The following is a 24,053-nucleotide window of genomic DNA, read 5'->3' as shown; positions in this document are numbered from 1 at the left end:
TGGTCGACCTGGACACCCAATTATTTAAATGAGTTGTAAGCTCTAGTAAGTAAATCATGGGCTGCCTCTGCCTGTGCTCGACTGGGATAGGCGATATCGGGAGCAAAACAGAATTATCCTAATTAACTTTCAGGCCCGACAAGTGTGTATGGGTGTCTAAGAGTTACACTATTCCTTGCAGTGCCCCGTCCTGGTTACAGAGATAGATCAGTGAATCGCCTGCGCAAAGGGACACTATATGCCACTGCATGTGTACTTGGATGCCCAAGTCTAAAACATTACCAAACAACCAAGGGCTTTGACTCTATTCAGTGAGGCAGAGTCCAATATACCAAACAAACAAAACAAGTGCCAGCACTGAAAACTAAGTGGCCTAAATAATTTGCGATAGACTAGAAACTGCAATTTTTAGTCATATAGTTGAATTAATTCATCAACATTTGTTTTTTATTTTTCAATTTTTGCAAAGGAGTATACAAATCTTTTTATAAATATGTGCAGTAAACAAAGACAAACGACGTCAGTGAACGAATGTAAGTGCTCCTCAACGAAATTCCATACACCCTCTTTCACAATCACTCCCTCAATCACAACCAGATTCTCTTCACACACTTTCAGCAAAGAACAAACATAACATACATGTATTTGTGCAGACAAAACCAATCATAAAAATTGTGATGGTGCCTACGTGAAGCTTTTTATCATAGTAGTTCAGTTTAGACAATCATATCTTAATGAATGGCTGCGTGATACCTAAATCACAAAATAATCAGCCACTATATAGTAATGACTTGTATGCTTCTTGTTACAAGCATTTGAACAAATAAAGCTAACTAACAACGGAGGGTACACCAAAACAACAAGGTAGCATACAGGCCAAGGGTTCCGTGGCTAGGGTAAACAGCGGAGGCGAGAGTGGACACCCTTGCCTGGTTCCACGTTCAATATTAAAGTGGGCCGAAATAGCCCAACCTGTTTTCACCCGAGGCCATGGGTTGGTATACAGTATTTGCACCCAACGTAGAAATGTAGGGTCTATCCCGTACCGGGCCAGCACTGCCTGCAGGTATTCCTACTCCAGGGTGTCAAAGGCCTTTTCTATGTCTAAGGCTGCTATCCAGTGTTGGGTCCGATTGGGCACATTCTAGTATCTTAAACAGCGGTGATGTTCAGCCCAGTGTTCCTGCCTGGGACAAAGCCATTCTGGTCCTCATGGACCTCCAGGGGGACGACCTCCAGTAATCTATTGGCAGGTAACTTATCCAGAATTTTACAGTCCGATGTTAGTAAGGACAAAGGGCGGAACGAGGTCATAAGAACAGGGTCGCGCCCATGTTTAGGGAGAACTACAAGCACGGCCTCGCAGAAGGAAGTGGGCATATGCCTCTATCAAAGGATTCTTGATATACAGTAAGTAACCGAGGTTCCAGCTGGGTAGAGTAAGTAACGTAAAATTCTGCAGGCCAACCATCCATACAGGGAATTTTGCCCCTTGCAAGTTGCATGATCGTATCTGAGATTTTCCGTTATTGAGAGCGGTTCCTCAAATTCTGAGTATTGGTCCTTCGTTATTTTTGGGAGAGGCCACCTGTTCTAGAAACTGGTGTATTGCCAATGGGTCACTTACTTCTGGGGCCTCATATAAGGATACTTAATAGTTATAAAAGGAGTCATTGATTTGCTCCTGAGTATTGACCAGGGTACCATTTGGAGTGTATATTGCTGTAAGAGGTGGTTGCCTTAAGTCACTCTTTAACAGCCATGCAAGCGTCCTGCCGCTTTGTCACCCTTCGCGTGCTGTCTGGCAGATATTGCTTGTAATCAAGAGCGCACAATTTATCCAATACCTCCTTATATGCTAAACAGGTTTTGGAGAGTGTATGTAGTATGTGTGGATCCGTGGGGGCTGCGCATTCCTGACTTAATATGTCAGCTTCTAGCCCCTGCATCTCGTTGGTTAATGTCATGCGAGTGCTGTACACAGCCTGTATAACTAGTCCGCTTAGCACGACCTTCAGGGCATCCCATTCAATACCGGCATGCATGGCAGTCCCTTCGTTGGCCTGGAAGTATGTGATTATAGACTGTGGGATGGTAGCATTCAGAGCTTGGTCGCGCAGTGCTTTTAGGGGGAGTCACCAAGTCAGTATACTGGGTCTGGACGCACCCCAGATCAATTGGATTGCAGAGGACTATGGTCCGACACCATGCGGGGCAGGTATTCAGTGTGGGTTACATGTGTTAGTACTGTGTCCGAGCAGTCGATGGTATCAATACGCGTGTACAAGTCATAAAGGGAGGAGTAATGTGAATATACCTGTTTTGTAGAATGCTTCGCACACCAGGTTTCCGTCAGTCGCATCTGTGCGGCCCAAGCTGTTATATCATGTGCGAGTCCGACAGCCTGTGCTCCGGAGAGGGGAGGGCGAGAGCGATAGCGGTCGAGTGTCAAGTTGGGAACGCCATTATAGTTGCCCCCCAAGTAAGTGAGAGCTAGTGGATCTCTGAGGAGTTCCGGGGTTAGAGACTGGAGGAAAGTGGATTGCCCTGAGTTAGGCGCGCAAAGTAACACCAGAGATAATGGTCGGCCATTCAGCAAGCCCTCCAGAATCGCATAGCGGCCTTTAGGGTTGGTGCGTGTGTGATTTATCTGCATTGGGACACCTGGCGTCACCCTGACGTACTCCGAATAAGTTGTGCCTATAACCGTGCCCCTCCATCTGTTATTGAGTGACTGTAATGTCTGTTGTGCTAAATGGGTCTCCTGGAGCAAAGAAATAGCAATCTTGTGCCTTCGCAAATACTGGTACACTTTGTGTCTCTTTGCACACCCAGCTAGACCGTGCACATTCCAGGTTACCAATAAATGCTTAGTCCCATGCATTTAAGTAAATGTGTGTTTCCCACATGCAAAAAGGCAGCTCAGTAGCCCCCCTTTAGTAGCTATACATTTTTGCAAGGCACACCGGTATATGCCGTTAACTGACATTTCATGGTATACTATAAACCAATCCCCCCACCCCAGGCTGAATTGCCAAAAGGCAAAGGCCCATATGCACTGATATGCAACCATAATAGTTCAAAAAAGCAAGAAGAAAAAGAGAAAAACAGTAAATTATACAACTCAAGATAGGTCTGTAACAGTCACTTATTGTGTGTGGGACATGTGAATGCTTGCTCGGTCTCAGTCGCAATCTCCAGACCGCCTTGGTAGTATGTTCGTGGGTCAGCCGCTCAGGTGATGACAACTTCTTTCAGCTAACAGTCCCCATTTGCAGGTATATAGTGTTCCTTTAGGTTATTTGTTGCGATTCCTGGAAGACATAGAACCATAGATGGCTAACCTAGTTCATTGGAAGTCTGAGGTGTCACATTAGGGCCTTCGCCCAGCATCAGCTGCTGCTGAGAGTCCGTCCAGCAGTATTCCTGTTCTATAGAGGTCTCTGTTTCCGAGGCTGGAGAGGAAGGTGACGTGGCAGCTCCGTGCTTTCCTGCTTGTTTGAGAGCTTTTTCCCATTCCTGCGCAGCTTGAGCCTTTGTAGGATGGGACCCGCAAGACTGGCCGCGGCGCCCGCGAGGTGTAACCTTCCATTGTTGTCGTGAATCCTCAGTGGATTTCGGGCCGTCGCCACTTCATTCTGTTCCGTCCAGGTCAATGCATCCTCCGGAGATCGTCAGAAAACTGTGTTACCTTGGTGTTGTATACGCAGCTGGGCCAGATATTGTAGAGCATATTTTATCTCAGGCTCACAGAGGCAGCGTTTAACTTCCATAAAGAATGCCCTGCATTGCTGTACTGCTGCAGTGTTATCCGGGTATATGTGCACTTCAGCGCTCTCAACCATCCATTGACCTCGGGCCCTTGTAACATTTAGGATGTGGTCTCTATCGCGGTAATTGAAGAGGCGTGTGACTGCCGGTCTGGGGGGAGCTCTTTGTCGATGTGGGCCCCTCGGAACTGTATGCATTCGCTCCACGGAGAAGAACTTTGAATGCATGCCTTGCAGTATGCTGTCCAAGAACCATGATTCCAGGTATAGCTCTATGCTCTGCCCCTCAACGCGTTCCGACAGACTCACCAGGCGCACATTATTCCGGCGCGATCTGCTCTCGTGATCGTCAACACGGTCTCGGAGATAATTCACTTTTTCTTGCAGTGTCTTAACTTAGGCTTCCATGGAGGATACAGAGGGCTTCACTGCAGCGATTGTGAATTCCACCACCGACATCCTGTCCTTCAGCTTCTTATGGTCATATGGCAGGAAGCTGAAGTCTGCGCATAACATATCTAGTTTTGGGGCCAGGGTGGATTTGATGTCTATTACCGCCGCCATACGTTCAAGGCGGTGCAAAATATGTCCTTGTGGCATTGATTGGGCCATTGATTGTTGGTCGGCCTCCGCAGCCCCAGGCAGTTGACCCTTCAGATCCGTGGTCAGTGGCGGCTGCTTCTCCACTTCATCTTGCCCATTTCTACGGCGGAAGTGCTCCTGAGATTCTAGGAGAAGGAGAAATCAGTGCCCGCTCTGCGCTCTTGGTTGCACCCCTGGGCATTGAGGGGCAATCTTCAGATCTCTCTTCCCTTGCAGTAAACACACCCAGGCTAGTACGCAGGGTAAGGGGTAGAGTGATGTGGCGGAGTCCGATTAGTAGGCCCTGCTCCTCTATGCACCCTGTTGGGTGGGGGGGGAGGCTTCCACGTTAAAGCGACCTGCAACTGTGCAGCCTCCAGTATGGCTCATGGGGGGCCGGCCGAAGAAGGGCAGGAGAGCGCTCATCCATCCATAGTCCCCCTGAGCCACGCTGCGCCCACAATATGTCCTATGTCGCCACAGGCCTCCATTGCATTTATATGGCAAAGGGGGGAACCCAGTGTTAAGCTCCGGGGCCCCGTATGCCAGTGCGCGCTATTGTGGGCAGGGTGTAACCACTGAATGCGCGGCAAGCCCACCTATCTGGGTCTCCGGTCCGGCACGGTCCAATTTGTGGTATTGGTGCTCCCTCAGTGATTGGAGATGTGCGGAGCGCTTGGTTAGATGGGAGCTTTGCAGCCTACCTGTTCTCTAGCCGTTCTATCTATTGCTGGCCACGAGGTGCATGGCAGTCCCAGTGAAAATGGAGCTCGGACTGCCTTTCTATGTCCATGGCCAGGCCCGTCTCCAACCCTTTACTGCAGCAATCTTCTGATGATGTCTGGTGCAAGGGGTGGGGGCTCAATATGACTGCAACCCGTCAAGACATGTCCCGCCTCAGTTGCAGGACCCACAAGCAGCAAGTAAGATCCGGCACTTCACCAGCGAGGGTCTGTGGGGGAGGGACTTCAAACGCGAATTCCGGTCCTCGCTGCAGTGCGCAGCCTCCCCGCGGGTCTTATCGCCCTGAATCTGGTATTTGGAAACACGTGGGACGCCTCCAGAGTAGCCCGCAGCTGGTCCGGTAAGCTATAGCAGATCTCGGGAGGCTGGTCAAAGGATAATTCTGTGGTTGTGCGGGGCGAGTTGTAAGTTTGACCGCTCATGTCGCCATATTGGACACGCCCCATGTTTTCATTTTTGTTTATGTAGGTGTGTAATAAATTCACACTCCTTTTTAAACTAGATCTTATTTTCATTGTTTGTTGGTTTCAGAATCAAAGATATTGTCCCCTGAAGAAGGGCATTGGATATGCATGAAATGAATTGGGGCTTGAGGACACTCTTAAACCATATTTACATTGAATCATTTCATGTGAAAGCATCTCAAATAAATATTTTACTTAAAGTTAAAAATCAAGAGCGTACAACCAGGTACATGATATTGTTTAGTTATTTAGAAAAGAAATACAGAGACATTAATGGAAAAAAACATCAAGGGCCCGATTCAGAAAGGTAAACTTGGACTTGAAATCTAAATTTAGGCCCAGGGCCCGATTAACAAAGCTAAAGTTTGGACCAAAAGTCTAACTTTAATACTTTTCGGTATTCACAAAGTTAAGTTACTTCTAGTAACTTTACCGCTAGTAAATGTACTACTAGTAAAGATACTACTCGTAAAATTACTAGTGGTATAGTTACTAGTAGTAACTCACCTTTGTGAATACTGAAAAGTAGTTAAGTTAGACTTTTGGTCTAATTACCTTTGTGAATCTAGCCCGAAGTCATTTCAACACACTTGGTGCATTGTTCATAGAGGGGGGACACTTACCCATGTTCGGCAGTGCTGGGAATAAATTAGAAAACACCCCTGTAACACATTGCAGGAGGCATTCTTATCCTAGATGTATTTTTCAATTTAAACTTCAGACAGATAAACTTGGGGGGCAATGACTATGTCAGGGGGAAAGCCTCCTCCCGACAGTCTGAATCTCCTCGACCATGTTGAAACACTTCCGACTGACTCGGTTGGTTTACAATCCGCCCAAGTGATTACGATGTTCGGGTTCGGATTGTAAACCACGAGGTCATTCCGAATCAGTTCAGACCAGCTCTCGGAGAATTAACGTCGGTCAGAACCGCATCTTACACCTCTATGGACAGCGGTTCCGACCTTGTGATTACAATGCCGATTTCCAACAGCCTTTCCGAGTCGGCCTGTCTGACATAGAAAGGCTGTTGGAAGGTGACTTTTGGGGCCCCTAGCAGGCCCCCCCTCATCCTGAGGCCTCCAGTTGTACCTAAGGGACCCCCCTATAAAACTCTGCACTGTGTGACAGACACCATTGGGGTGCCTGCGACAAAGTTCAGGGTTTACACGCACACCCCATTTCACCATAGGAGCCTGTTTTGTCAGGCGGAACACAAGCTCCCATAGAAAGGAATGGGACTCTGTCGGGCGGAACTGCCGAGCGCAGGTCAGTCAGTCTCGATTCCAAGACTGTGTCGGAAGGAAAGTTTCCACCTGACATCGTATTCGGACCCTTAGAGGTCTGTAATTGGGACAGACTGCCAGAGGTGCGGCGGTCCCTCTGTGCCCATTAGGATGCGACCGCCACTCTGGCGGTCGCATCCCGCATATTCACCATTGTGACAGGCGGTGCTGTAAGCAGCACCTGCCAAAATGTTGAAAATGCATGTTGTGCATTGGCATGCACAACGCAACCAGCACCGCACGGTGCCTGCAACCTTGTGAATGCCAATGATGGGGGGGTACCATGGGTACCCCCAATGTGCAGCCCCGCCCCCCCACCGCTCCGGGGCGGGCAACTGGCCCCCAAAGTAAACTCTGCATGCCTTTCCATGACAGAGTCTCCAACATGGAAAGGCATTCCACTGCACACATCATAATATGGATGGCGGTGCCTGCAAGGCATCGCCACCATATTATAGGCCTTTTCCGCCCTGCGGGCAATCGTGACGATTGCCTGCCGGCGGAAAAGCGGCGTACGGTTTTTATGTCTGCCACAGTACCCCCCGCCATGCTAATGTGGTGGTGGGGAGGTAAATGGCCGTCCGGGGGGGTGTTTTGGCAGGCGGATCGTCACCGCCGGTAGGGTGGTGGCGATGAATGCCATGATAATAGGCCCCTAAATGTTTACATTAGAAATGCAATTCAATTTGAAATTAATAGTGCTATAACATTTTTATATTTTGTTCTACATTTAAAATTAATATGTCATGAATTTACATTAATATTTAACAATAGTATTTTTAATAATGTAATATATAGTTTAATCAACTTCGTAAAATGTCCCTATACTTTAGTATAGGGAGATCTTTATCCCGACTCTGAAGTCTCCCTGTGACAAAATATAGAGAAAAGTAAAAGGTTTATTTCATTCCAACAAAATAATACATATATTTTTATGCTAAATATCGTTTTAAATTAAATGTATATATTTATTTTAAATGTAGAACACAATGGAAATGCTGCAGCACTATTTAATTATGAATTACATCTTTAATTTGAATATATCAAATTAAATAACTTATTTTTCCTGAGGTTTAAATTAGAAATTAAATTCTAACTTAAAGTAAAAAAAATGCATTCATACATGTTAAAAGTGACAGATTGAATACATTAAAAGTGATTGAGTTTAATAAAAGTTAGTTACTTTAATTTCTAATTCAAAACATTTGTTAAAACATTTTATATTTAAATAATTGATTTCTTTTTAGATATTTCTGAACATTGAAATATATACATTATAGTTATATATATATAACCGGTTTAAATACTTTCTTTTATTATTTCCTTTTGGGATTTTATTTTAACTCCCTACCATCATTATTTTCTATGGTAGAGTTTTGCAGTGACAGTGGTTGGCCAAGTCTGGAGCTGGGCTTACTCTGAGCTAGAGTAATTTACTACTGTTTTGGTTTCTTTTTTGGAATTAGTAACTTTAGAAGTCCAGTTTGTGATTAACAATGGGCATACTCATTTGTGAGTAGGTGCCTACCTCCTCAGCCTCATTAAACACTATCTATTTTTGCCTCTTAAAACTCCTCCCATTTAGTAGGAAATATGCCCTTTTTTCCAGTTATCCCCTCTGACCCGCATCCACATATACTGCTAAGTAGTAACCATACATGTGTGAGGATCTCCCCATAGAAACAATAGGAGAGGTGCAGATAGTAGGTTTGTGAATATCATTGTATAGTACTTTAAGAGTACTATTGTAGTGCTGCTAAACTTATTACAAAATGCTGGCGACAAATATGTCCCAGAGTATTACTAAATGATCTGCATTGATGTGCAGTCTATGCTGGTGCAGTTTGACAGGTTTATGATGTTTACACACAGTTAATTGTAAAGGGCTAACTGTCTAATTTCTATATTCAGAGTAATGTGTGTGTGTCTGTAGACATATAATTGTTTGTGACTATCTTATCTCTATTTTCTGCCTTTTTTCAGGTAATTCCAAAGTTTATTTCTCTATTGCAACGTAACAAAAAATGGTAAGTACCAGTAGTATTTCGTAAGGCCTGTTCTGCATTAGGTCCCAGACCAACTGGCTCAATAGTAAGCTGTTATTTTCACAACGACAGATTCAGCATTACATTTGTGGAGCTTTTGGCGGAGTGGCCGTGGTTAAAGAAAACCTGTAAAAATACAAATAAAACGTGCTTCCACTGGTTCACATTTTGATGTTCTCCTAGCAAAGGCAATACTTAATTGCTTGGAAATTCTCATATGTTCTAGAAAAGTGGTCCAATTGCCAAAGCATGTATTATTTTGATAGGTGGCACTTAATTATTTGGTTCAGTACAGTCAAGATAAACAGTTAAGGGTTATAAATAACCTTCAAAATTGACATTCTTTTAATTATTTCATAAAATATAAATGTGTGTGATCACTTCACAATAGAGGGAGGGGCAATCTGCAGTATAGATTATGCAACAGCTCTGTTTCCATAATTTTGCAACAGCCGTTGGTCTGTCTTTTTTAAGTCGGTGGTCTTCATACTGTAGGGTGTTATGTTATGGTATGCCAATAAAACGTATTGAGTGCACAAATACCCAGGGGTGTCTTGGCGCTAAAAACTACAAGTAAGCCTGTGAAAGGAGTAATCTAATTCTGAAATACCATGTTTTAAGACCCTTTCTAAAAGAGGAAAGTGAGCTCGCAGCTTTGATATCCATTGGCAGCGTAGCAGTGCCATAAGAAATGCTTTTGCCTCCCCAACTGGAGGTGCGAATCCTTGGAACATCATAACTCTAGCGCCAGCGGATCATAGCTGTCTGGCAGGATATCTCCAGGAGAAAAGGTTTTTAAGAAACACTGGTCCGGTTTTATTCAGGGCCTTGTATGTTAAGCATAGCGATTTGAATGTGTTGCGATGTGCCATGGGGTGAGCCCACTAAGGTTTAGCTGGTGGGTAAGGAGAGCGTTACGGCATAAAAAAGATTAGTTTGAATCCCACATCTATGTATTATGCTGCCTGCTGCCAAGAAGCTTTGTTAGTTACAGGCCCTCATTGTCTCGGATGGTAAGATGCGACCTACATTACTTTAGTGCTTTGGGGGATAAATCGAGCCTGAAATTGCGTTTCCTTATTTGTTTTATTTATGTGTTGAGCAGAAGCATTCAACTTTAGGGACAGGAAGTTATTTTTCATCATGAGATTTTGATCAAAAGAAGGACAGGGAGAAAAGAGAGTAAGTTAGGAAGGCTGTAGCAAAGGAAGAAAACAAGAATGAAAAAGAACGTACAAGAGTGAGCCAGAGACAGGAAGTATAGATTTAGGGTGGTGGAAGAAAACCTTGAGGTGAACTCAAGACTAGGTAGCCATAATACTGTGCAAATCCATCGTCTAACAGCTCTGGCATTGGACTTCTATGGAAAGCTTTGCAAACTTGTACTTTCTTTTTTTTTAATTAGACGCTGCCTGTGATGTTCTAATATTTAATTTGTCAGTCTAATGGATGACATCTTTGCAATCACATAGGTATTTCAAAAGGCTCTCTGAGGACAATTTAAAATCCAATGCTGCAGCTGTCTTAGGTGGTAGGTTTTGATTAGAGTCATGAAAGTTAACATTGACAAAACCAGAATATTGCATTCCAGAACCTTCCGTTATTGAGGAGTTGGAGCTACCTGTACTGAACATCTGCAAATGCTTAGTTCTGACAATTAAGTCAACAGTTGTTCCCAAATTTAGGCTGAGATTTCACTGCTGTCTTATATTATGGTTACTTATAGAGCGTGCACATCACCCAAATATGTATAATGATGCTTTGAGAAGGTGGGTGCAATCCTGGCTTAAGCCTATTGGAAGAGGCAAGTTTTCAGGGTTTTTTCCAGAATTCTAGGGCTGCACTGGTGGCTTTAATGTGAAGGTGGAGCTCGATCCAGGCTTTAAGAGCTAGTAGGTACGAGAGGGCGAGTCAGTGGCACTGGTTCTTTGGATGCACTGGACAGAAGCGAACAGACTGATGGCAGATCAAAGATGTTGAGTGGAGAAATTAGAAGCTGATGCAGTTTTTCCGATAGGTGGGAGATAGGTTGTGAAAAGTCATGTATGTGTGAATGAGTAGTTTGAACTGGGCGCGCTTGTGGATGTGGAGCCAGTGGAGGTCCTTGAGGAGAGTGGATATTTAGGTATGGGTGGGATGTTCAGTGTGAGCCAGGCTGCTGCATTCTGGATGATCTGGAGCCTCTTGCTGAGTAGGGTGTATTTTTTGTTATCAAGTACATTTCTGTAGTCTAGCCTGCTTGTGAGTAGGGCTTGGGTGATAGTTGGACGAGTGTTGAGAGGAAGTCCTCTGAAAATCTTCATGGGAAACTTGAAGGTATGGAAGTATGAGGAGGTGATCAAATTGACCCAGCTGGGCATTGGTATTTGGTTGTCGATCACGATTCTTAGGTTTCTGGCTTGGCTGGATGAGGTGGGTGTTGGTGCTACTTTCAATGGCCACCAGGGCAAGGACTAGACTGGTGTCCCTTCCATAGAGTACCGCCGCTGTCTTACCTGAGTTGAGTTTTACGGAGTTGGATTTTATCCCCCGAGTGACTTTGCATGGGTATTGACGGTGTACATGGATAGGGAGAGGATGAGTTGTATGTCTTCGGCATATGAGAGGATGTTGAGACCATGGGTTTAGATGATTTTGGTGAGCAGGGCCTTGTAGGCATTGAAGACTGTGGGGCTAAGGGAAGATCCCTGGGGGATGCCACAAATCAGATTGGAGGGTTCGGAGGTGTAGGGGGTTAGGCTAACCTTTTGTGTGAAGCCTGTGAGGAAGGATGTGATCCATTTAGGAGTTGTTCCACAAACCCATATCCCGTGGAAGCATTGGATTAGGATCGGGTGAGAGACGGAGTTGAAACCTGTGGAGATGTTGAGGAGGAGGTGGGCTGCGGTGTTGCTTTTGTCCATGAGAAGCCGAATATTGTTGGTTCTTGACAACGGGGACAGTGGCAGTGCTATTGTTAGGACTGAATCCGGATTGGGATGTGTCCAGGAGGTAATTGTGGTTGCGTTGTTTTGCTAGTTCTTTGAGTTACTCCTAGACTTTCGCTGGGTATGATAGCAGGGAGACGGTCCTTAGTTGCTTGTGAAATTGGATCTGCTGTATGGTTTTTTTTCCGTAGAGGCAGGGAGGTGGTGTGTTTCCAGGCACCTGGAAAGGTAGCAGTGGTGAGTGAGTCAAAGAAGATCAGGGTGAGGCAATGCAGATAGGCTTGAGATCTTTGGAAAAGGCGAAGTGCAGGCAAGGGCCCAAGGGAAGTGGATGGAGTGCATGTTGGTGACTGTGTCTGTAGGGCTGGCGGTGGACCAGCTGGACAGAGCAGTTTCTGTGTTGCCAATGTCGTGATGGACGGTTGCAAGAATGGATGGCTCCAGTTGGGGGGCGAAGTTGTTGAAGGTTGTGTAAAGAGCGAGCTGTGAGCAGAGATCCTGAGAATTGTTGCCAGCTGTTGAGCTGGTGGTAGGGGAGGCATATTCTTTCACTATGGTGAAGATTTCCTTTGAGTCATTGTTCTGTTGTTATTCCCCTTTGTCTCAACTGAGCACTTGGCAGCTTTGAGTTGCTAGTGGTAGTGTTGGAGGGCTTATTTGTAGGTTTCCTTGTTACTGTTGTTGTGGGTGATTCTGCAGCCGGGCTTCAGCTGTTGGCAATGGTGATTGGTGAACCATAGATAATTGGTGTACAACTTGCTTGAGTCTGGTCAGTGAGGGGGCTGTGGTTTTGAGTGGGGTCAGGACGTCTGCGCAGGAGGTGACCCAGTAGTTGAAGTTGGTGATGAATAAGGTGAGGTCATCTTGGTTCATTGTGTGGTGATCTAGATGTTCTTTGGTCCAGGTTTCCTTGGAGATTGCATTCCACTTGCGTCTGGTTGTTTTGGGGCTTGTTCGGCGTGATGTTAGTGAAAATACTGTCTATCAGATGGCCAGTGGTGTCTTAGATGAAAACCGGGAACCAAAGGCCTTATCTCACTGCCTTTGAAATCAGTGTTCTCACACAAAATGATGCCCCCATTTAAAACTTGATATTGGGCCACTAATGTTCAGTTTAGGCACATAGCTTTGCACATATAGGATTGTGTGGGGTCCTGCATGGGTATGGAGCACCTGAGTCTCCATTGTCTGTAGGAACTGACGCTTCTCTCGATTTTCTGTTATCTGATAAGCTTTTTTCTGATTTACACAGTAGTTGGTCATTTAATAGAAAGTGGTTTAAAATACCTAATTTTATTGTAAGACAGAATGGATTCGGACTACACATGTCCTTTGTACCGATTCTCAAATTAATTTGTGGTGTATATATTTCTTTACACTCAATTAGTGGTGGCAGCAAGAACATTATGAGGGAAGGGGATCTTTTAAGATTTAAACTAGTCTTCAACATTTAACAGGTCCATTCACACATTTTAAGGTATATGACTTCATGTGTGTGTATCTATATTCATATGCAAAAGAAACAATTGATGGACGGAATGCTGGACAAAGCAAACATTCACCACCAGTCACAAGGATCTGGGTTAAATCCATCATTCTTTTGCTCACCACACCACCACACCATCCCAGTTTGGACCCAGCCATATGCAAATCAGTCTTGACCCTGTTCCTTGTGGGAACAGTCCAGCCCGAATTGCCAAGCCAGGTCCTCCCTGGACTGGAAACAGGCATCCTGGGACCGGTTTCAGGGCATCACCCTTCATCAGCCAGGCTAGCTTGAATCCAGTAGTATAGTGAGCATGGGACCCACGTCTGGGCATACCCTTACCACTTAGGGCAACATATGCAAAAGAAACAATTGATGGACGGAATGCTGGAAAATGCAAACATTCTCCCCCAGTCTAAAGGATCTGGGTTAAATCCATCATTCTTTAGCTCACCACACCACCCCAGTTTGGACCCAGCCATATGCAAATCAGTCATGACCCTGTTCCTTGTGGGAATAGTCCAGCCCGAACTGCCAAGCCAGGTCCTCCCTAGACCGAAACAAGCATCCTGTGACCGGTTTCAGGGCATCACTCTTCATCAGCCAGCCAAACTGGAATGGCATGGCGAGCAAAAAAACGATGGATTTAGGCCCAGATCTCTGTACTGGGGTGAATGTATGACATTGTTCTGCATTCTTCCATCAATGTACTTTCTGCATTTGTCACATCGAGGGGATGGGTGTGCCAAGACGTGGGTCCCGTGCTCTCCATGCCTCTGCAGTCAAACTATCTTGCCTGACTGGTCATAAGATGCTTGTTTACCATCCAGGGAGGACCTGGCCTGGCAGTTCGGGCTGGACTGTTCACCATGGGCGCAGGGTTAAGACTGATTTGCATATGTCTGGGTCAAAACTGGATTGGCATGGTAAGCAGGAAAACCATGCATTTAGGCCCAGATCTCTGTATATTACATGGCACTACTGCCAGGTCAAACTGCAATTAAGGAATAATTGATGATATTGAAATGAAACATTTTCTACCACAAGAAGACTGTAGAATGACAGTGCAAGCCTTAGTCCACTCCTGCCTAGATGGAGACAAATCCTTGGTCCATGGCATCCCAGAGACCAACCTTGCTTCCTTGAAAGGCATCTTTCACACAGAGCACAGCTCATCAAGAGGCTAAAGAAACCTAAAGCCAAACCCTTGCACTTAAGGATCTACAATGGCTGCCCATGCAAGCCAGGCTTATGTTCAAATTCAGACTAATCACTTAGAAGGCACTCTACTCAATGACGCCTGTCTACCTAGCTAAGTAACTAACAGTATCTGGTAGTCAACAACAGATGATGGACTCCGGTATTGCCAGATTAGAAACTAAACACACCCGGAAGGAGAAAATAACAAAAACATCTTTCTGTGTCTGTGCTCTTAGGATATGGAACTACATTCAGATCTTGTTCCATAGTCTCCTCAGGAGTTGTTTCCCAATTACCTTTCTTTCCCACTAGCATGATCATAAATGCTTTGTAGCACCTTTTTTATTGTACTTTTTGAATTGGCACTGGTCATTGTTTGGTGTTTTTATTATTTGATTACTTGTCCTATGTCGAGCAGTTAAGAATATTAATTTTTATAAATCAAGTAACATAAATTTACCTCTAGATTTTAAATTTTTCAACAAATGTGATGAAGAATGCACCGGATTATAGATACTCCACACTTTATTGAATTTCTTCTTTCTCCATTATCGCCAGCGTTTTGCTGATGATAATGCCGAAGTTCTTGCAGTGCTAATATGTAGCTTTGTTGTGCCACTAATGCAGCAAAACCTTATCACACTCTGCATTTGAGTGCTTTATTGAGAGAAATTCGAATCCAGCAGCACAGAGCAGCAGCTCCAGCTACAGAACGCTGAAATTAACAACCCCTTTCATGCGCAAACGAGAGATCAAATCAAGAATCAAAATTGATGGTTACGCCGCACCTAATGGATCCTGCCAGCACTCGGCACTACCCAAAGTAAAAGGCTTCTCTGTTCGGCCACGCTATTCATTTAAACGGACCTCCAAAAGACCCCCTCTGAAATTCTACATTGAGCAGCCTTGAGACAAGACACATACAGCCCTGATGACAGACCAGTGACTCCAGTCTGGTCTAGAAACGCATCGGCAGGGTTGTTTGGGAGATACAAAGTATCATTGTTGTACAAAAGCTTGGACCGGCTGGCCCAGCATTAAAATATATATGTCATTTAATTACTTATATTCTATCCTCCCAACCCCTAGTTTCTCTCATTCAGTGTTTGCAATTTTTTTTGTTGTTTGTGATAAAAATGTTTGTATTATTTTTTCAATAATTGTTTTATTTAATGTCTGATGTGAGAATACTTTCTAATGCGTGACATAATGGTTTCTAAATGTGTAAATAGTCTTTGCCTTTAATGTTTGTTAAAGTTTGTTTAGCCTTGTAAATATTTGGAATCAATGTCTTTTTCTGTCAGCAATTCTTTGAAAATAAAAAAAATACAAAATGATTGACACAAAATAATGGTGTCTAGGGAAGCGACAATAAATTGGTTTCTTACCCTGTATCAAAAAAACGTATTGAGTCACTGTGGTTTGGGTACTTTGTGTTGTTCACTAACTCAAGGTGTACAGCACTCAAAGTGAGCTTCTTCGTTTTTCTTTGAAGGGGATGGAAAAAGTGGAAATGATATGGCAATTACAGTGAAACCTTTTACTTCTTATTGTTAATAACTATTCACTAAATATTGCCAGACATTTTGGAAGATTTAAAATTAATAAAGACATAATTATGGGAAATTGCAAACTTACCGCCATTGCCAGATTTAATGTCTTAATCAGGCCTTGACATTTTTCCCACCATTTCTGACTTTTATTAATTGGACCAAAATCTATATTTATTTCCCTACTCTAAGAAATACGTCTGAATGGAGACCTTTTGAGTTTACCAACATTAACCTATTCGACCTGTAGGGCTAATGGAAATTTGATTTTTGTTTTTGTTAATGCAGTATTTTCCAAAAAGAATTACTACTTCAACTAACGTTTTTCTCATGCTTTTATTTTATTTAGGTAGAAATGATATAATGCTAGTATGCCCAAGTTACCCAATGTTATAAGTTAAGATGTTCACCTTTCATTTATGACCTTCAGTATCTACCTATACATTGAAAGATGAGCATGTTGCTTCTTTTACGTAAGCTCCACTAGATGTTCAAAGTGTTGTCTGGTTTGAGATGGCAGTCAGGCGCAATTAGGTACCTAGATCTAGAATTCTGTAGGGACCTTATCTCCACACTAGAAAAAAACAAAACTATTTCTTTAAAAAAAATCTCTGACCTTTTAGAAGGATGGTCACCCAAATATATATTGTGGTGGGGGAGAGTAGTGACGGTTAAAATTATGATATTGCCTCTTATAAACTATCTCGTTAGTATTCTCCCTATGATGCTTTCTGACAAGTTTTTTAAAGAAGGTAGATACTGCCATCAACAAGTTCCTATGGCAGGGGAAAAAATGAAGGATTTCTCTAAGTAAACTTGGACTCTCTAAGAATAGTGGAGGTGTAGGCTTGCCAATTTTTAGGATCTACCAAATAGCATACCTGTGCAAACAAGGGGCAGCATGGTTTATGGAGAATCTTGTCTACAGACACCAATGATTAGATGTAGAATTACTTCTCATTAAAGGAATCCCCCTTCCAGCATTTATGACCATGCAGTCTTCTAAATTGTAGCACTCTAAATACATATTTTTAAATACTAAAAAAGCCTTGTCACGTTTGAATACATTATCCAAAATTAAAATGGGCGCTTCAATTGCACAGGGTATCTGGTATAACCCAGCGATAAAAAAAAACCAAAGAAACAATATTCTGGGAAGAGTGGTCCTGTAAAGGTATCAATTTCATTCAGGACCTCTATAATAACACCTCTCCTATACCCTTCTCCACACTTAAAATTGAGAAAGGTTTAACAGAATTAGACTTTTAGACTTCCTGAAACTGAAATTTCAGATTTCCAAACTTGATCTTACATTTCTTTCTCCCTCGCTTCCCTCCAAACTACAACATATGTCTAATGGAGGTCACAGAGTCTCAAGGATCTATAAATTGTTACTACCCCTAAGAGTAAGCTTTACTTGAGTAACATAACAAAATGGGAAGTAGAACCGAATAGCAAAACACTTACACTTGATTGGCCACGAATACATATGATGCCTTTCAAACACAAAATCTCCCCCACTCTTTCTCAAACAAAATTCATGATCATGAATAGGAACTATTGGACTGCTGCAAAACTGTTCAGACTTAAACGAATCTAGTCCCCACAATGTGTAACTGCAACTCTCAAACAGGGGACTTACCTCATATGCTCCTAATGTGTCCTAAGTTAGAACATTTCTGGAATAAAGTTTTCAATTACATTACTCAGATACTCAACATTTCACTGGTTAAAGAATTATCATACATACTGGCTGGTTTTCTTGACCCAGACCTGTCTTGGGAGGATGATCGCTTTATGCTTGACTTAATGCTAACACTGGCGTGTAAGATAGTGCTGTGTAACGAAGAGTTTTGAGAAAATCTCATTCAAGAAATGGCAATAATGGCTAACTTTTTTAAGAGGTGCGGATAATAGCACCTTAAATACTTCTCCTTGGAAACCTAAGCACAGGAAGATATGGGAAGCACTTGACTCTGCATCTAAGGTCTTTAAACCCCCATGATTTACCAACCTCAGAAATAGATGAAGTCTCCCTTATCTGTGGTCCCCTCACCACATACATTTGAACGACCAGGATTGTGTGATGGCTCCTTACCATAATTAGTTAAATTTGATAAACCTCCCATCACCAGTCCATAAGTATGCTAACTCATGAGCAGGCCCTTTGACCCAGAGCATAGTCTTACTCTTCTCCTATTCTTACTCTCTCCTGCGTTCTCTTTTACTATCCTTATCTTTTCAGGTAGTAGTAATAGTATTAGTGCTGTTGATTCTTCTCTCTCTTGACTTTCCCAGGCTGATGAGGGGATAGGGAAATTTAAGAGAACTATCTACGTTAGGGTTCACACGTGTCTTTCTTTCTTCTTTAACGTGGTCTGGTTGGATGCAATTGGTCTACGAGTCATCGCTCACTATGTAAACATATGTGACCTACTTTAAATATGTGCAACTGTTGAGGCATTACAAGTTCCAGGCTATGTTCTCTGAAACTAGTGGTCCCAGGGTAACATTAACTATATGCTTAGCTCACCATGCAATATTTGTATCTCCGTCAGATCGGTTAGCCAATTTATTTAACCGACAGTACTGTAATACTTGTAAACTACTCATATATCTTTATCCAAGGTGCAGTGATGGAATCCTGTACTTTTGCCCCTCTGTTCTGTTTCTTTTATTTATTTTGTGTCTGAAAAACCAATACAGCTTTTGAAATCTAAAGTGTTGGTTAAAGAAGGTTATATCTTTCACACAATAAATTCTAAAAAAATAGAATACTTTCCCAAGAAACAATCTTTTAATCTGTTCTATTTAAATAAGGGCCTAATATTTTACGGCGAATGGAAAGATCAATTGTAAACACATATTTATATCTAACATTAATATCTGATTCACGGTAAGGTAGATGAGACATACTATGGCTGAACAATAAAAAAAAGTGCTATTGCGTGGTCAACACTAGCTTTAGAGTCAGCTGCTATGCAACAGGTCTTAAAACCACTTTGAAAAACCAATAGATTTCACAGAGGCGAACCCGATTGGTTTTGCCATTGCTTGTTTACCTGTACTGTCCTTCCCCAAAATAGGGCACTATGTCTTTGAATCCCCTTCTAAGCAAATCAGAGGAGCGGCTGCCTATATAATGGCAGTAATTGTCTACTTCAACATGAAAAGGGTTTCATTTGACATGGGTACTATTGAGGCAGTGATTTTTACAGGTCACACAAAAAAATTAGCTGTGGAATTTGATCAGTTATACCAGGGTCACGACATTTCATAGGCGTTTTACCATGTCTGTTACACGTCAAATCATGAGCGAACCATTGCTTTGTGTAGATTGAGTTTGGGTAAATAAAGTAATAGTGTGTTATTTCTTATTGACCAGCATTAATGGCCCAATGTCCATTTTTTTCAATTAGCTGCATTCATGGCTCAGGACGTCAAATTAGAAATTTTTTGTATGCCACAGATGTAGTGGAAGCATTCTTCACAGTTCTAAAAGATGGAAAGCCTGGTGAAATATACAATATTGGAACAGACTTTGAGATCTCTATTCAACAAATTGCGAAAGAGCTAATACGTCTGGTAAGTCAGCTAGTGAAAGTGTTGGTCTTGATTTATTTATTTGTTTTAGGAATGAATATGGTACTTTTGTAATCTTTCAAACTTTGCCTGATTTTATCTTTAACAAATGACCGGCATCAAGAAAGCCTTTCTGCACGAGCCATGAAAAAACAAACTTTAAATTGAAATCGTTATCATCATAGTAATAGAGCAGAGGCTTGAGACCTTGATTAGGACAAGTGCCGGCAGGGACCTTTGAGGAAAATGCGACTATAGGGTCCACTCTTCTCCAGAGCACCAGGGGTGTAAAACATGTCCAAATTACATATAGCCACCTGAAAATATATGATCTGTTTGTATGTTGTGTGTATGAGTGTTCTGAATTTGCTACTGATTGTTTGAACCACACAGAGAGAATGTGAGTGAGTGTATCCCCATCAGGGCAAGTACTAAACAAGCTAGAAATACAATAATGTTCAGTATATGGAATATTTCTGTTAGGCAATTCTCTCTTTTTAAAGACAATCTAAATAGCTTCCTCGAGCTGAGAGGTGAATACATCCACGTTCACACAGGAACTTGCTGAAGACGCATTCCACCAAATTGTAGCGGGTGAGAGACCTATTAAAACAACTGAAGTCTTTTCTAAAGAGCTACAGTGATTATATCAGAAACAAGAGTGGACTTTCTCTTGGTTTTAGTTGTAGAGTTCCTTGTTTGAAGTAGAGTTTGCCTACAGAGAAATAACCTCTACCTTCCCCTATTGATGTAGATATAAAGACTGCTTCATACAATGTTAAGGCTTTTGTAAGCACTGCAAATATACATCAGTCAGTCCCAAATCTTTGTATTTGGACTTTAGTCTTTAAACCGCATAAAACGGTGTTTAACTTAATCATCATAATGCATATGTATACAATTAAGATCTCACGATACAACTTATATATAAAACAATATTAAAATTGATCATCATAATGCATATATATACATATATATATATGTACCACATGACTCCTCTGAATCTCTCGGTGTTTCCAGCTCCAGCACCAGCTTAGCACACCAGCAAACAGAAGGGAGACGGACCACAGAACTTCAGCATAACGATTTATTCGGTACAGAAAAAAAAATATATATATATATATATATACACACACACACACACACACACACACATATAAGATAATATCATACAATTTATTGATAACATTTGACTGTTCCCTATATACATTTTTTAAAAAGGACCAGATTAAGAAAACACATTTAACAGCGACCGCAAATTTTTCCAAGGCACATGTCACATCCAGATATCACAGGTTGGTTAAAAGTGCCACAGCTTGCCTGCGTTCGCGAATACCGTATTTGAGAAAAAGTGGCTTTAAAATGACTTTCCATAGTGTCTGAAACTTTATACGTTCTATGAGGATGTGCAAGCAGTCACACTTTACCCTTAATCCACAAGTACATTTTCAGGTTCATCCATCATTACAATTTTTACCTTGCTGTTACAATGGCACGAAATTAGACCAATTCTTAATCTTAAAATCTCAGATCTGATCCTGTGGCTAGGTAATGCGTCCACGTAAGGACACCACTCCTCATTTTGCCATGAGTTTTACCTAGATTCAACAGGTGGCTTCCTCTGTAAATACTGTATATCCTGTTCTCTGGCTTTATTTTTAATGTATACACATAGGGCCAGATGCATCAAGCGAAATGCGCTCGCAAAAGGGCCAGATTCTCAGAATCTGGCCCTTTGCGAGTGCAATTTTTGCATTTGGGATGCATCATCCCAAATGCAAAAATCGCAAATAGAGAATTCGCTAAATTGCGATTGTTTGCATTTAAGGAATCTCTAATTGAGATTCCTTAAATGCAATGCATGAAAGTATCAAAAATAGCGAATTCGCTAATAGGGCACGCAAATTACCACGAAGTACAACTTCATGGTAATTTGCAAAAACTTTGAAAAATGCACTTTTGTGCATTTTTCAAAGTTTCATGTTGCGCACACACATGCCCTAAGGGCATGTGTGTGCGCAACATATGTGCACAGATCACATTCAGGGGTGTAACAGGGTGTCCTTTGGACACCCCTGCACCCTTGAACTCGCAATCTCAATTTGCGAATAGCTAATTGCGATTCGCAAATTGAGATTGTCTTCCCATTCATTCCTATGGGCCTCTAGGCCCATAGGAATGAATGGGGAGGTATTCATTAATTGCGACTCGCAATTTGCGAGTTGCAATTAAGGAATCGCTATTTTTTTTTAGATTGCTTGATGCAATGAATTTTGCTATTCCTTATTAGCGATTCCTTAATTTTCGCTAATAAGGAATCGCAAAATGGATGCTTGATGCATCTGGCCCATAGTTCACATTTTCTGGTCCCTATCTGCAGATTATGGCTTCCTGTATTCAGAAGAAACTACTTCCTACGTATTAATTCCATATGTTTTCTAATGCCCTTTGCCCACTTCAGTTCACTCTGTATGATCTCGTTTTTGCACAGTAATTACATATTTTGCGCTTCTCCTGTTTCAAGGCATTATCAAAATCTTATCGCCTTGGCATAAGCCAGATGGCTCAAATGTTATTCCTGTTTCCAATCTTATTGCCGGAGACATTGAGGACCTCAGTAGGGACAACAACCTTTTCAAACATTTCCTTCTTCATAGTTCATTTTGCTGCTTAGGCGTAGCGGCTCCACTCCATACTGGAATTGTGGACGGATCATGGTCACATAGGCGGTTATTACTGGTCTTAGGGACATATCTCCATAACCTTAATTTAATTTTTTTTAAGACCACTTATTGATGCCTCAACTCTACCTTTAAGTGATTCGATATGTTAGTTCCACATTGATCTCTTTACGAACTATACCCCTAGATACCTGTATTTGTTGACAGTTTCTAATTTAGTACGTCCTAAGCACCATTCAAAGTTTACAGATTTTTTGCCAAAGCCCATCACCTTGGTCTTTTGCATATTTGCCACTTACATTTGTTTTATTACAGTACTACAAGAATAAATTCAATTTCCTTTCTAGGCCTCTTTCTGTCAAATCCATGATAAGGTTATCTACTTATAAGAGGCATGCTATATGGGTACTATCCATTTTTTGGCTAAGACCCTTTGATGCAGCTAATATTCTCGGTAGGTCAGCAATGAAAAGGGAGAAAAGCAGGGGGGTCCAAGACACATCCTTAGTGCAGCTTGTTAGCGATTGGGATTTTCTGGGTCAGTCATCCTCCTGTATTAATAATTACCTGAGCCCAGTTTTGTGAATGCAATCTCTTTATAACTATAAGGTTGGTCCTTGATATTTCCAATTTAGTCAGCATTTCCTGTAAAAAAAATTTATCAACCAAATCGTATACTGCATGGAAAACTACTAAGCAGCAAAATAAGCTGCCCCTTTGTTCCATAGACTTCGGTGCAAGCTACCACATACTAAAACAATGGTCTAACATAGAATGTCCTTCCTTAAACCCAGTGTTCAAACTGTACAATATTGTGTCATACTGCCCAATCCTTAAGTCGGCCTAAAAATAATTTTGAAAACAGTCTTTTACCTACGCCAAGAAGATTAATCAACCTATAATTTTGGGGTTTGTTGTGTCCTCCCTCTTTTGTATTGCGATTATAATTGCTCCCTTTCAATTTTATGGTATCTGGCCTGTAGCTAATATCCCCTAAATGCCAAATAGAAATATTTAGCCCACCAATCGGCCTTTGTTTTATTTATGGCGGCGGGTAGATTGTCTGGTCCTGCAGCTCTAGCTAATTTTATGGCCACTATGGTGTCTTTGATATTACACAAGGAGTACTGACTTATAATATCCTCACTTACACCATTCCAATCTGCCACAATCATGTACTCTACCTCATATCCAGCTCCACACTTTTCCTTTGACTGTTCTACCCATGCTTCTTCTTCTATAGCAAATCTCATTGTCCACTTCTCCTTTCTTGTTCCCTGTTGCACACGCTGGCAAAAGGTGTTTGCTTTTTTTTATTTCAATATCTTCTAGCACATTTTTTTTTATCTTTAATCTATTTTTGTTTTCCCTTGTTGCTTTGGAGGTCGCAATATTATTTTATTCTAAGTTTTTTCTCACCTTTCCTTATCTGGCATTTTAATTGTCTACAGTCCCTATCAAAACAAGCATTTTCTTTTCTTGGGCCTTTTCCTGCTTATGTCTTTTAGCATTTATCTCCACCTTTAAATATTGTACGACCTGGTTAATTGTTTTATTATACCATCCTATACAATTAACTGAAACTTGGGCCACATCTTAGTTGAAAACTAACCAGTTACACATGATGTCTCTCAGTAATCCTAGTGGTAAGACTTTTAGGGCATTCTGCCCGTAAGGAGAGTACCATTTCTTTGTTCCTGTCTGCCCCAGTGATTATTTCCAGGGGTTAGAGTTAC

At 42.1% G+C, this 24,053-nt stretch overlaps 1 protein-coding gene across 4 annotated transcripts in view; it reads left to right on the top strand.

Annotated features, from left to right (window-relative positions):
- The window catches only part of TGDS (TDP-glucose 4,6-dehydratase), a 417,256-nt gene that overhangs the window by 362,137 nt on the left and 31,066 nt on the right, over positions 1-24,053 (top strand). For all 4 annotated transcript variants that reach the window (XR_015299323.1, XM_086934798.1, XM_086934800.1 and 1 more), the window contains 2 exons: positions 8,830-8,873; positions 19,474-19,639. Coding sequence is in view for 3 of the 4 variants with exons in the window: in XM_086934798.1 (XP_086790924.1) it covers positions 8,830-8,873; positions 19,474-19,639 (210 nt within the window). In the remaining variant the exon portion in view is untranslated. The remainder of the gene's footprint in view (positions 1-8,829; positions 8,874-19,473; positions 19,640-24,053) is intronic.

The sequence above is a fragment of the Lissotriton vulgaris genome, chromosome 8 (genome assembly GCF_964263255.1).
Source record: "Lissotriton vulgaris chromosome 8, aLisVul1.2, whole genome shotgun sequence".
NCBI lineage: Eukaryota > Metazoa > Chordata > Amphibia > Caudata > Salamandridae > Lissotriton > Lissotriton vulgaris.
Note: the sequence above shows the minus strand (reverse complement) of the source record. Positions and strands in the feature narration are given on the sequence as shown.